General features: G+C 39.5%; 1 protein-coding gene across 2 annotated transcripts in view; it reads left to right on the top strand.

Moving 5' to 3' along the window:
• Positions 1-12,883, top strand: part of ZFPM2 (zinc finger protein, FOG family member 2) — a 552,362-nt gene that overhangs the window by 101,423 nt on the left and 438,056 nt on the right. Inside the window, exon 2 of one of the 2 annotated variants that reach the window (XM_060243336.1) lies at positions 9,307-9,462. The exons of the other annotated variant lie outside the window; for it this stretch is intronic. Coding sequence (XP_060099319.1) covers positions 9,307-9,462 — 156 coding nt within the window. The remainder of the gene's footprint in view (positions 1-9,306; positions 9,463-12,883) is intronic. 2 annotated transcript variants of the gene reach the window in all.

Here is a 12,883-nt window from a genome sequence, read left to right as displayed (position 1 = left end):
TGAGAGAGACCTCAGCAGAATATAATACCATAGAGTCTATCCTCCAAAGCAGGTATTTTCTCCAGAGGAAGAGAGATCTTCTTGGGTTATAGCCATCCATCAGAAATTGTCTACGCTTGGCTTTTCACCTGAATCTCTCCAGACCATAGTCAAACAGAGATTACAAGACATTGAGAGACAGAATGATATTGCCAAGGTCCCAGATTATCTAGCTCCCCCTCTAAGGAGATATGTGCTAGCTCCAGCCCCCTATCTCTCAAATCTAACAATACCATCACGCAGAAGGGCCTTTTCTATGGCCCGTTGCAATATCTTTCCTTCAGCAGTCATTGAGAGCCGCTTCAAACAGGTGCCTGTGGCTGAGCGGATTTGTCCTTGTGGTGCAGATAAAGTGGAAACGATTAACCATGTTTTGTTTGGGTGTGGCCTTTACCTAGGCATACGCGCCAGGTACATTTATCCTTTGTTTGAGGGATGTCTGGGGTTCTCTGATTTCAAAATCAGAAATATGCTGTTATCAGATTTTAACCCCCAATTCACAATTAATTGTGCCAAATTTATGGCAGCAGCTAGGAGAATACGTGAGGATTATGTAAAGAAGGGGTCTTGAACTGACTGTTTTTTGAATATTTCCAAGCTTGTATTTTACCTTTTCTTAAATGCCTGAGTACTTTGCATACCACCACAAATGCTACTGAAACTGATACAAATACAGAGACCATGCATAAAGTTGCCAAATTTTGTTCCCATGCAATTAAATTGCACTCTGTGGTTCTCACAAGCCAATGCCGAGGTAACAGATTGTAATTTTAACCAGTGTATTCTAGTTAATATTTTTCTGGAGCTGTATAATTTTTAATTTTTTTATCATATGTACTATATCTAATAAGTTAGAAGATGTTCGACCAGTACTGCATTATTTGTCATATCCCATTATTCATACTAATGTCCAATATTTTATTTTCTCATCTATATTTTATATATCATGTTTTACCTATGTAGGTCCATCTTGATTTTTACAATTTTTCTGTGGTTGTTGTTGGCCTGCATTGTGCTGTGTATTTGGTCATGGACCGTAATAAAGCAAACTGAACTATCTTTCGTTTGGAGTGGAATTGGAGGGAGAGGAGTCATAAAATGCATCCATAGAAATCTGTACCCTCTAAAGTCGTTATGGAGACAGGACAGCTGTCATTGCAGCTTTTATTTTGTATAGGGACCTATGTTGTATTCCACCCTGAGCCTTGCCTTGGTTGGAGAGGGCTGTTTAAAATCTACTCAAATAAATAAATATCTTGCTGTCTCCAGAGGTAGATGAGCTCCGTTGATTGGCATCTGGAGATAGTTATGTTGACTAATACTGCATACTTTGCTCCAGCTGGGTACTGATCAGCTGGAAAACAAGGTGGATAAGGTGGAGGCTGTACTGATTCTTAGCTTCCTTAGAGAAGATGGTAAAAGGAAAGAAAACTCTGGTTTTTTTGCCCTCTACCTCTTCAGTAAAGATTCTTCTTGTCTTTGGTTCTATATGATAGTAATCTTGTAGACTACTGTTCAGATCACGAATACTGCAAAACTCGGCTACACACATACAAGGTAGGGGCTATTCCTATTCAGGAGGACCTCCCCAGATAAGCAAAAAAGGGGGAAAAAGAAAGATTACAATCTAATCCCTCCACCAAAAAACCCAAAAGAAAGCCAAAACTAGACTGAAAGTTCTTCAGGAGGACAGAATGTTGACAAGAAAAGGTGTGTGTGGAAGGGGAAATGAAATTCCAAATTTTCCTCTTTTCTCACAATTCCTTATGGGTCCCCATCTTGACAGTATATAAAACAGTGTGCAGTAGAGGGACTGTGGCTAAGTGGTAGAGCATCTGATTTGCATGCAGAAAACTCCAGGTTTAGTCACTGGTAATATGAAGGACCTTTGGAAAGCTGCCACCACTCATGAGTAGGTAATAGTGACCTTGGTAGTCTGGTGGTGTAACTCAATATAAGGCAGCTTTCATGTGTTCATGCTTTTTTGCCTCATAGTTGTTAAAGGCAGCCATTGAGTTTCTCTGGGAGAAAGTAAAGCTACTCTATGACAATGTTGGGTTTGTACATTATGCTGAAAAAATGAAAAGACATAAATTGTAGTGTTTGTGATATGTACATTCTTCAATTCTAGCCTGTGTTCCAGAAGGCCATGACACAACTGCAGATCATTTCATGGTGTAGAGTGGAATTGGTCTATCTTAAGAGAATCTCAACACATTTTACCTTGTCCTTTCTACCAGAAGCTCACGATGGCATAGCATTCACTGTCATCCAGTGAGCATTATAATTGAGGAAGAGGAGCACTCTGGAGGCAAAACAGAATGAAAGAGTTGGTGAATTATAAGTATAGAAGAGAAGCCACCTGAACATCCTTTGTCAGTTTTTGTTTTTTAACATCTGATTTTTTGCCCTCCAAACCTCAGCAGGTGGGCCAGTGTAGTGGGGGAAAAATGACTAGAACTATGCTGTCTAATTTGTAAATAAATGCAGTCAAATTGTTCCATCAAGTTTACTTCATAATCAGACTATACGTTATTTACATCATTTCTAAAGTCTGTATACATGTGTTCTGATTAATAAACACACAAATCTATCTTGCTTTGGTCTGTGACTTGTTTATGCCTTCAAGGAGTTAATAACAGTGGATGATGCAAATTCAGAGAAAAGAAAAGAGCCCCAGGTTAATTGGATCTTTTATGATCTGAATCTTTCATCTCAGGATAAATTATCATGTAAACAATAGCATGCTAATTAACATTAGGTTAATGATCATAGGTATGTGTGGAGTTCAGGATACAGTACAAATGAATGATGAGGGAAATGTGTGTATAGAATGCTCAGGGATGCTTGCCCAGGTAAACAGCTGTATAGCAGACCTGAAGTTACTGTGCAGTGTCTTGTAAACAAAACCTTGCAGCCTAGTTTGAGGAGTGCATTTAAAGAAGTAATTGGTCCAATAAAGATGTAATTTCATCTTTTCTGTGACTCTCATTCTGTGGGACAAATGCAGCTAAGAGCATCCTTATCTTATAATTGGAAACATTTGAGTTTTTCCTACCATTATTATTATTTATAATTGTATTTCTTCACTTGTTGAGAGAGAGAGAGAGATTTTATTTGAGTATGTGTGTGTGTTTGTATGTATGTATATATATATATATATATATATATATATATATATATATATATATATATATATATATATATATATAATTTGAGGAGAGAGAGGGAAAATTCTACCAGTTGTTGAAAATTAAAAATCTTACTGCAATCTTATGATTTTGGTTTAATTATATGAAAAGACAACATTCTCAAATCTTTGGAAAATTGTAAATTATATGAGATTTGTTTTTGCAGGCCTAGATCACCTTCTTCCAATATAAAGTCTACACACACACACACAGAAAGCTTGGAAGATAAATACCATACTAAACTTTGTGTGGATACGTGCTGTTTGCCTACCCTAAGCAGAGTTACTTGCTTCTAAATCCATTGAAGTCCACTGATGCAACTCCATGTAGGTCTGTCCTATAAACATATTAAAATTATTACCTATTGGCAAATGATATACGTTCCATGCTTCATCTTTCTATCTGGTCTGGAAGATAGTGGTTAGATATATATTTATTTATGTTGTATATAATCCGCTTTTCTCACTTGAGTCTCAGCGCAGATTACAGAATGTAAACCAATGGAAACAATAGGATGCTGCATCTAATAAACAATAGAATAGGACTAGGATTGCATAAATTTGAAATGAAGCTATAATCTGTACAATCCATAAACACTATTAAGACCAACTTAGTTTTATTCAGAACATAAGCTTTCATGTGCTGTTAAGCACCCTTCATCAGACGAGGAATCCGGCACAGTGAGCAGAGCTATACTTAGTTGGTAGGCAGTGGCCCAGAATGCAAAATGGTACAGATTTAAGAACCAATGACAGAATAGTAAAATTATCTGGTAGGCAGTGGTTTAGAATGTAAAATGGTAGAAATATAAGATCCAATGACAGAATAGTAAAATTAACAAATTGAGCAAACCTTTGATCTGATTAGCATGAGCATGTGAAAGCAACAAAACAGTAGTATGTCAAAATGTGAAAGTGTCTGTCAGTGACTCTATTGCCATAAACCTGGGCAAAAGGAAGGAATTTCTTTTTCCCCATCCAACTAACCCACCTTTAAGCATGCAACATAATATAGTTTGTCAAAAGCTTACGTTCTGAGTAAAACTAAGTTGGTCTAAAAGGTGCAATCGACTCCTATTTTGTTCTACTACTTCAGACCAACACGGCTGCCTACTTGGATCAATCCATAAGCACGATATGTTAAACAATGCAGTACATGGTCTTATGTAAGTAGGAAAAGAATGCATTTTCTGGACCAATCTGTTATGATGTAGCTTTGTTTCCCAGTTATACACTCTCGGGGTGCCGTCAGACAGGTAGGTTGCTGCAGCAGTATCTTGGTTTTAAATAAACTGCTTGAGTTGGGGGTGGTTTCTGTCAATCAGACAATGCCCCCTAAACCAGCATCATAGTGCTGCAGGCCCATGCTTGGAAAAGGAGGGGCAGAGAACGATGTAAACTGCTTTGGGTCTACATTGTGGAGAAAGGCAGGGTATAGAAGAAGTTACTATAGTTGAAGATATGTGAGCAGCTGAAAAGTAGGTTGGCTGATAGGTGGGAAGAAAAAATGGAAGCAGGCCTGGCCTACCCCACCACCATTAACAATCCCATCAGATAGGTCAGGCTGAGCAATCATCCCCGGATGACCCAGACAATAGATTTTTGGCTTAGGAAGGTAGGGGGTCTGAACTTGGCTCTCCCAGATTCCCCCACTGCCAGTTCTCATTCCTCCTGCATTTCCCATAGAAGCAGTGAGGCTGAGGGAAGGCCTGACAGAGAGGCTGTTTCTGAAAACTCTCAGGGTGTTTTTGTTCTCCTGTGACCTCTGGGAACAGGTGAAGGGAAGAAGAGAAATTGTCACCCCCACCCATCCTTCCTGGTGATCATTGTGCCTCCTGATTCTGAGGCTGTTCAGATATGCAGTGGCAATGGTACTGCCTCTTTTTCCTTTTGTTCTTCCACTTGCTTCTGAGGCCTGGATGTCTTTCCCATCAAAGTGGCATGCACAAAGGCCAGTTGCCTCCCAATCCGTGCACTGGCCGTACTCCTCCTCTCTCCCCTGCTGGTCCCGTCCCTTTGTCAGAAAACCACTGCTTCATGTTCCCACTCTCCCAACCCCCTTCATGGTCACTGTGTAGTATCGTGGTGGCAGCATCAAATGCTCGGCTCTGCTCCTCTGTGTAGTAGCTTCACCAATCCTTGCTGAGCCACAGTCAGAGGAGACGGAAGGGGGAAAACACTACACCTCCTTGTTCTCTGCCTTCACTACAATTCCCCACACACTTTTTAACCTCATCCTCATAGTCCTGCCCTATAGCAATTTCCTTTCTATTTCTTAACTGTTTTAACCACACACACCTTTATGCACGTGCTCCCCCTAGAAGCCTCAACTCCCCCCCCCCCAAAAGCCTCCTGCCTTCCCTCCGCACCAGTGGTAGAGCATAAGTTTAGCATGCAGAAGGTCCCAGGTTCAATCAGCATAAGTTTAGCATGCAGAAGGTCCCAGGTTCAATCAGCATAAAAAGATCAGGCAATAGGTGATGAGATATTAGAGAACCACTGCCAGTCTGAAGAGGCAATACTGACCTTGATGGGCCAAAGGGTCTGATACAATATGAGGCAGGTTTATGTGTTCAAGAAACTCAACTTCTTTTCACATACACCAAACAGGAATACAGGGGATTGGTCACTGACAGAAGGGGGCAGGACCTTTGTCAGAGGGAAACACATGGTGAACAATATTGTAGGGGCTTTCAGGGCTTATAGATCCGGAGAAACCATGTGATTTGTTTTCATGCGACACTTGGCTTTGATATCACATGTGGGGGCCAAGGTAATTTTTGTCTAGGGCTTCATGATGGCTCTCAATAGCCCCGTCTAACTCATCTGTATGATCTTCTTATCTGTTCTCATATCTTGGTTGCCAGCTTTCCCACCTTCTGTCCAGATATCGCCTCCTGTTCTTTTTCCTTTGCCCCTATCTCCACTTTGGATAAACACACTTCTTAAGAAAGTAATGCTTTCTCTGCAAATATTTTTGTCTACAAAAACTGTTTTTGAACTCTAATATGGAATTGATTAGATGCCATACATAGAATTAGGAATAAGGGTCCCAGTGGATTATGCAACATTATACCCATATTTCAGAACTATATCTACTTTTTAAACTTCTGTAAATTGCTGTAAGAGCCTAGTCTAAGCTGTAAGGGGAAAAAAGCTAATGAAAGGAAGTTTTATCAAGACCTCTTGATATTATTCAAGAGATACAAGTATTGAAAGTTAAGTTCTAAACTACTTAAACACTGAAAGGCTTTTGAGAAGTTTATACACAAGTCCAGTTAATTCTGTAAAGCACCAAAGTGCCAAAAAGATTGAGCAAGGATGAATGTTAATCCACTTTCATAAAATCAAAGGTTCATTTTTTTACTGTAAAGAAATAATTTGAATAAAATTTGACCCTTTCTTCAATAGTCTGTGGGTCAAATTGAACCCACCATTAAAATTCTCTAATATCTTTCTTGTATTAGCATTTCAAACCTCAATTTAAATATTCACAGAGCTCTTTTTAATAAACTTAACAAAATTCAGGTAATTTCCTTCAACTTTCTTGATTGAAGGAAGGCAGTGGGTAGAGATATAAAAAAGATGTACAGCTACGAGCAAAACCTGAAATCAATTATATATAAAAATAACATAACACATGGAATGAAATTAATCAAAAGGAAAAATTTTCTACTATATGATTCTCTGGTCTGCTACCTGCAGGCAAGGAACCTAAATGAAAAAAAATCAACATTCTTCTCTCAGATAAGGGAAAAATTAATAAAAATGTTTCCTTCCTACAGATCCCCTGATACAACTCATGTTAAAAGTGAGTGGCTGCCGGAAGAACTTGCTCGTTTTAAATAGCTCCCATTTTTCTTGGCTGCAGAAAAGTAGTTTTGCCTTGCTTGTTAAGCCCAAATACACTTAGTTTGTTGAATGTGGAGTACCCCCCAAATCTCTCCCACTTTTTTGTTGAAGGGCTGTACATCAACCCCAACACAATTCAGAAAGGGCACAAAATAATTTAATTTCAAAATCACTCAGCAAGAAATAATTCTTTCTAACATTTAGATTCCCTTGAGCTCCCAAAATATGCTAATTGGGCACACAGTGGGGACTCCTCATCAAAATGCCTGTTTTTGGCTCTCCATTGGAACCACTGTCAGACTCTAAATACTGCTACAAGACCCTGCCATGCATATTCATTGCTATGACTAGGTTTAGGTCAGTATTTGTCAGAGTAAGAGGAGGGAGCAATAGTGAGTGCACATACAGATAGGTGGTGAAATGAGCCAATTTTGAACTAATCCCACACTCCAAAGAGCTCCACTTAGAGAGTCCAAAATACAAAAATCCCATTTTGAGCCTGGCTCCAGTCTAGTTACTTTATTTACTTTGAGTGAGGCCGTGGACACCCATAGTACATAGGATCTGGCCTCCCTTGTTGCCATATTCCACCGTCTATTGGGCCTATTGATATATCATCAGTTCCAGCTCTGTTTGCACTATGACCTGATTAGTTATCTCCCACCTGAAATGCAGTAATTTCATTGTTTTATTGTTTTAACTATTTAAATTTAATTTATTTCTAATTTTTATTGTGCATTTGTCCCGCCACGGGACTCGGCCGAGGGGGGGGTCATCTCCCCCGCAGCCACCCACCCAGCCAAGCCCCACCAGCAAGGGCCCTCCCCCGCTGGACGCCTATACCACCCAAGGCTTCCCCACTCACCTCAACGATCTGAAGCAGCTCCCAGAGCCAGGGAGTCAAATAAAAGGAATAAAAGGCAGTCAAACAGCGAGGTTGGGGAGGAAGGAGTGGTTGTGAGGTAAAGGGCTGCCTACCCACAGAGAGCAAGGACGAGAAGCCCAGCGTACCACCAGGGATAGGAGGCTTTGGGTGGTGTAACCGAGCCCCTTCCCATTTCTGAGACCTCCGCAGCTGACTACTAAAAACTGCACCGGGAGTGCTGGCCGCAAGAAACCTCGGGGGGGGGGGGGGCGGCAGGGGTGTGACAGCATTGTTATTGCTTAAGTTTGTTGTAATCCGCCCTGAGCCCACTTGCGGGATGTGGCAGACTAGAAATTAACTAACTAAATAAATACTGGAACAGCTTTCAGTAATCATTCCAGAATATCTCTGAGTGGACAAAGCTTTTGGTTCATTATATTTGTAGGTCAGATTAGTTGGATGGGTATAGTTCTGATCAGGTGGCTTTCAAATATACATGAAAGGACTTGGATAGGCTTTTGGATAAACCTATGAGGCTTAGAATTCTAAATACATTTCATGCTAGTATTTTTTTTTGTTAGCAGATGGTAAATGAAAGTTAAATTACAAAAAACCCCAATTCTATATACTTTGATGTTACACAGAACTGTTCTGGATGTGTGTATGTTAGTACTGGAGGTTCTGACAAAGAGGCAACTTCACTATTCCATGGTAATTTTAGTTACTTTAGTGAATGCTTATCACAAATTCAGCAAAAGAAAACCAACTTCAGATAAATAAGTATGCAATTTCTGCATACTAAGTGAACTGGAAATACTATTCTCATTCCCTTTTGAATGTTGGCAACAGTTGAGAGTCAGTTAAAAAAGAAAAAGCAAGTGTTATGTTGCCTCCTTCTTTGGTGAAGACATTGTCCTGCTCAGACACTTAAGAACTTAAAGTATTATGGAGGTGAAGATTTGGAAGGGAAAGGGACTGACCCAAATGTTTATTCCCACTCCATGAATCCTAATGGGTTTCCAGATTACTGGATATATATATATATATATATATATATATATATATATACACACACACACACACACACACACACACACACTTATATGAATAATATTTAGTCTATGGGATAGCATGTTGTAGTGGAATCCTCTTTCAGTAAAAGCCAGCAAAAGGTCTGCAATTTATCATAAGATGGAAGGTGTTTTTTCATTGCTCTTGTTCTGCAGTTATTGAAGTATAGTTTAAAAACAGTGAGCACTTCTTTTTAAAATTAAGTATCATTTCAGAGATTCAACTTTTCCTTTTTTATATTCTATTGTAAATATATTATTTTGGTACAGTATTGTTGGTTCTCTTAAAGGCCCTCTTGAGGATGCTGTTGAGGATGAAGAGGAAGAGTGTCTATCTGAAGAAAATGACATCTCCAAAGAAGATTTTCCTCTTGAGGGAACCTTTTCTGCAGAGTTTGAACCTGGGAATCTGAGTTGTGAAGAAGTGGAATACTTTTGTAATAAAGGTACTACAATGTGTAATTTAAAACCTGCTTTTAATGCCCACTTGTAATGCAGTGGTTTCAGGAGCTTAGTATGTGAATCATTCTTTTTATGGATCTTGAATTTAGGATTAAAGAGAAGTTATTTCCAGCACTCAGTAAAACCAGTATCCGTTTTTGTTTGGATTTGGCTCCAGATCGTTCAGTTCTGAGTCTAACCATCAAAAACTGAGTAGCACTAGTTTATTCTTTCACTCAAAAATGGATCTCACAGGAGGCAACTGTCAGCAGTCTCTCATTTGACCTTAGTCATTTCACATAAAAATGCCCATCTGAAATCCTGATTTTTGCCTTCTGTTATGAATATCTACAAGGAATATTAAGTATGCAAGTTCTTATCCAAAAGGAAGTAAACGCATCATTGTTCTGTTAATGGAGCAGTAATCCATACTGCACATGTGCTAGTAGCTGGGGCTTTTCAGAAAGGAAGCAGAATGATGTGACATTGGACATGCCCACAACCCAGCATTTTGTTTGCGTGTTTATCATTCTTAGAAAAGTAGAAAAAGTAATGAAGAGCTTTATTTACTTCTGTTCTTCTAAAAAGGTGCATGTAGATGTGCGTCTGAAGTTATCTGTGTATGCAACATATGAACCTCTACAGCCATACTGGAAAACTCTTAATTAGCCAGTCATCATAAAAGTTTATTTCATCTCCACAAGGCTTGGGACTCTTGATGTCAAAAGGAAAGAAAGTCCCACAGTTGCCAGGAAGCATCCAAGGAGACCCGTGAGGCCTTGTTATTTTTGTAAATAGATCACCTTAGTTTTGGATGGCATAAAATAGAGTGATATCCTAAGCAGATATATACTGTTACAACTCCACTGAAGTCATTGTGCCTAGAAGGGTGTAACTCAGTCTAAGACTGCACTGGTAGTGTTGAGGATGTGAGAGTCATGCTATTTAGGGCTGTGGAATTTGGGAATGTGCTCCCTTCCAGTAGAAGGGAAGAAATTGATAAAGGCTGATGAATGTCACTGAGCTAAAGTCAAGCACTGATGACATTTGCATTTATTTTAATGTCACTGCCAGTTTAGGAGGAATCTGCCTCACAGGGTTGTTGCGAGCCAATAAATATTGTAAAAGCATATGTAACTTATTTGATCCAGATCTAGTAACCAGTAATAAGAAGAGAAACTAGCTATTTTTAGATAAATTGTGTGGTGTGAAGGAAGCATTGGAGTGGAACCATTGTGGTTAGTTGTTGTCCTAGAAGTTGTCGTGCACTATGGGGGTTCCTTCTGGAAAACTGGAAGACTCAAAAACATAATGCACATTTGGACTGAATTTATGTAAAGATGGCTAATTCTTTTTGGGGGGTGGGGTGGGGGGGGAGGCAAAATCTTAAACTGTAAAAATACTGTAATCAGAGTTGGAAGGGAACCTCCAGGGTCATCTAGTCCAACCCCAAATGAATACAAGTTGTAATGAATACAGTTTTGAAATTTGAAGCCCACGCCTTAACAATATCAGCTTCTGCATGGAATAGTGGTTAGGATTTGAGAGACTGATGTGTTAATTCCACTTTGTCATAGAAGCTCACTGAATACCTCGGACCAATCACTCTTCCTCAGCTTAATTTACCTAACTGGGTTATTGTTATGAGGATAAAATAGAAGAATAGAATGATGCTGCAAACTGCAGTGGGTGCCTATTGGAACGAAAGCAGGGCATAAGTGCCTAAATAAACAGTGTTTAGAGGATAGCTATGTGGGTCTGCAGTAGAGCAACTGATTTAAGTAGCACTTTAGAGCAACATTTTTTGGGATGTGAGTTTTTGAGAGTCAAAATTCCCTTTGTCTATATCTGATGAAGGAATCTTAGGCTCTTGAAAAGCTCATATTCCAAAAATGCTCCTCCTTCCACCCAGCAGTTGGGGACAAGTTACCACTCCTCTTTTCTGCCTGCGTATACTTTTTACATTAAGTTTCTAGGATAAGTCATCTGGAGGTCTGGAGTGAGATAGCACCAGCATTTTGGGTTAGGTGAGGCAGTGGAAGTCTGGAACAAATCTTTGGACATGGTAATGGGCTGGATGAGGACTAACAAACTGAAACACAATCTAGACCAGATGAGATAACTCTTAGTGATAATATATAAAATATGGTGTTTACTTCTTCTGGAAGGGGTTGCAGTTTCCCTAAAGCAGTTGCTGTTTGCCTAGAGCAATAGGTTCAGAGCTTGTGGATTTTTAATTTATTATTTATTTTATTTTATCATATTTATATCCAGCCCTCCCTTGGTGGGCTCAGTGTGGCTAACAACAATTTAAGCCACATAAAACATTAAAAACAAGTTACACAATAAAAACAATCATACAATTTACGATCAGTAAGTCCAAGATGTGCATTTCTGATTTCTTTGATGTTCTTAATTCAGTTACAATAATTCAGTGGGATTATTGGTATGGTGGAATAATAGCTACCTCCCTTCAGCTGTTAAAAGCGAGTTTGAATAATTCAGTTTTACAGGCCCTGCGGAACTGTGGCAAGTTCTGCAGGGCCCTGATGTTTTCAGGGGGGGCATTCCACAGAGCAAGGGCTATTACTGAAAATGCTCTATCTCTGGTGATGGACAGGTGAGCCTCTTTTGGTCCGGGGATTTTAAGGAGGTTTTGACACTCCGAGCGGAGTGTTGTCTGGGGCACATATGGGGAGAGGCAGTCCTGAAGGTAGGCCTTCACTTAAGATCATGACCAACAGATGGATGTTGCTTCTATAGCTTAATGCCTTTCCACAGTTCTGATTAGTGCACCAACTGCAGTTTGTTCTTGATAGCTTAATCTGGACATTATTATCCATGCTCTGAACATGTCCAGACTGCACTATTGCAGTGTACTCTTTTTGGGCTTGCTCTTGAAGACTGTTTTGAAGTTTATGTTAGCAGCAAGCTTGCACATGAGCATTTTTTACAAAGAACACATTTGCCAGTTTTAAAGGACTTTCATGGCATGCCAGTTTCTGCATTAAATTTAAGGTTTTGCTTATTACCTTTAAAGTCCTAAATCTGGAACAATGATGCTTAAAGTACCTTCTGTTCCCATCTACATGCATTTGCCAATTAGGTTTTTCTGGTGAGCTGCTTCACTGTGTGTCTTCCCACTTAAGATAGGGGAGGTGGGTGCCTACCAGAAATATAGTCTTCTGCTTTGCCTTTGAAATTTCCTCCCTGGAGAGATTTACTGGTATGTGTTGATTGGCTTTAGGTACCCAATTAAAACATTTTCTCCATAGACTTTTCCCTTCAGATTTTGTTGTCATTTTCTCCACAGACGTTTCATTTTTAGGTTTTGTTTACTTTATACGATGTACAATGACTTGGGGGGGGGGGGAGTGTCTTCAGACCATTATAGACCTTTAGTGTTGTTTTAGCAACAATCCAGTT

Source organism: Heteronotia binoei, chromosome 7, assembly GCF_032191835.1.
Source record: "Heteronotia binoei isolate CCM8104 ecotype False Entrance Well chromosome 7, APGP_CSIRO_Hbin_v1, whole genome shotgun sequence".
Classification (NCBI taxonomy): domain Eukaryota; kingdom Metazoa; phylum Chordata; class Lepidosauria; order Squamata; family Gekkonidae; genus Heteronotia; species Heteronotia binoei.
Note: the sequence above shows the minus strand (reverse complement) of the source record. Positions and strands in the feature narration are given on the sequence as shown.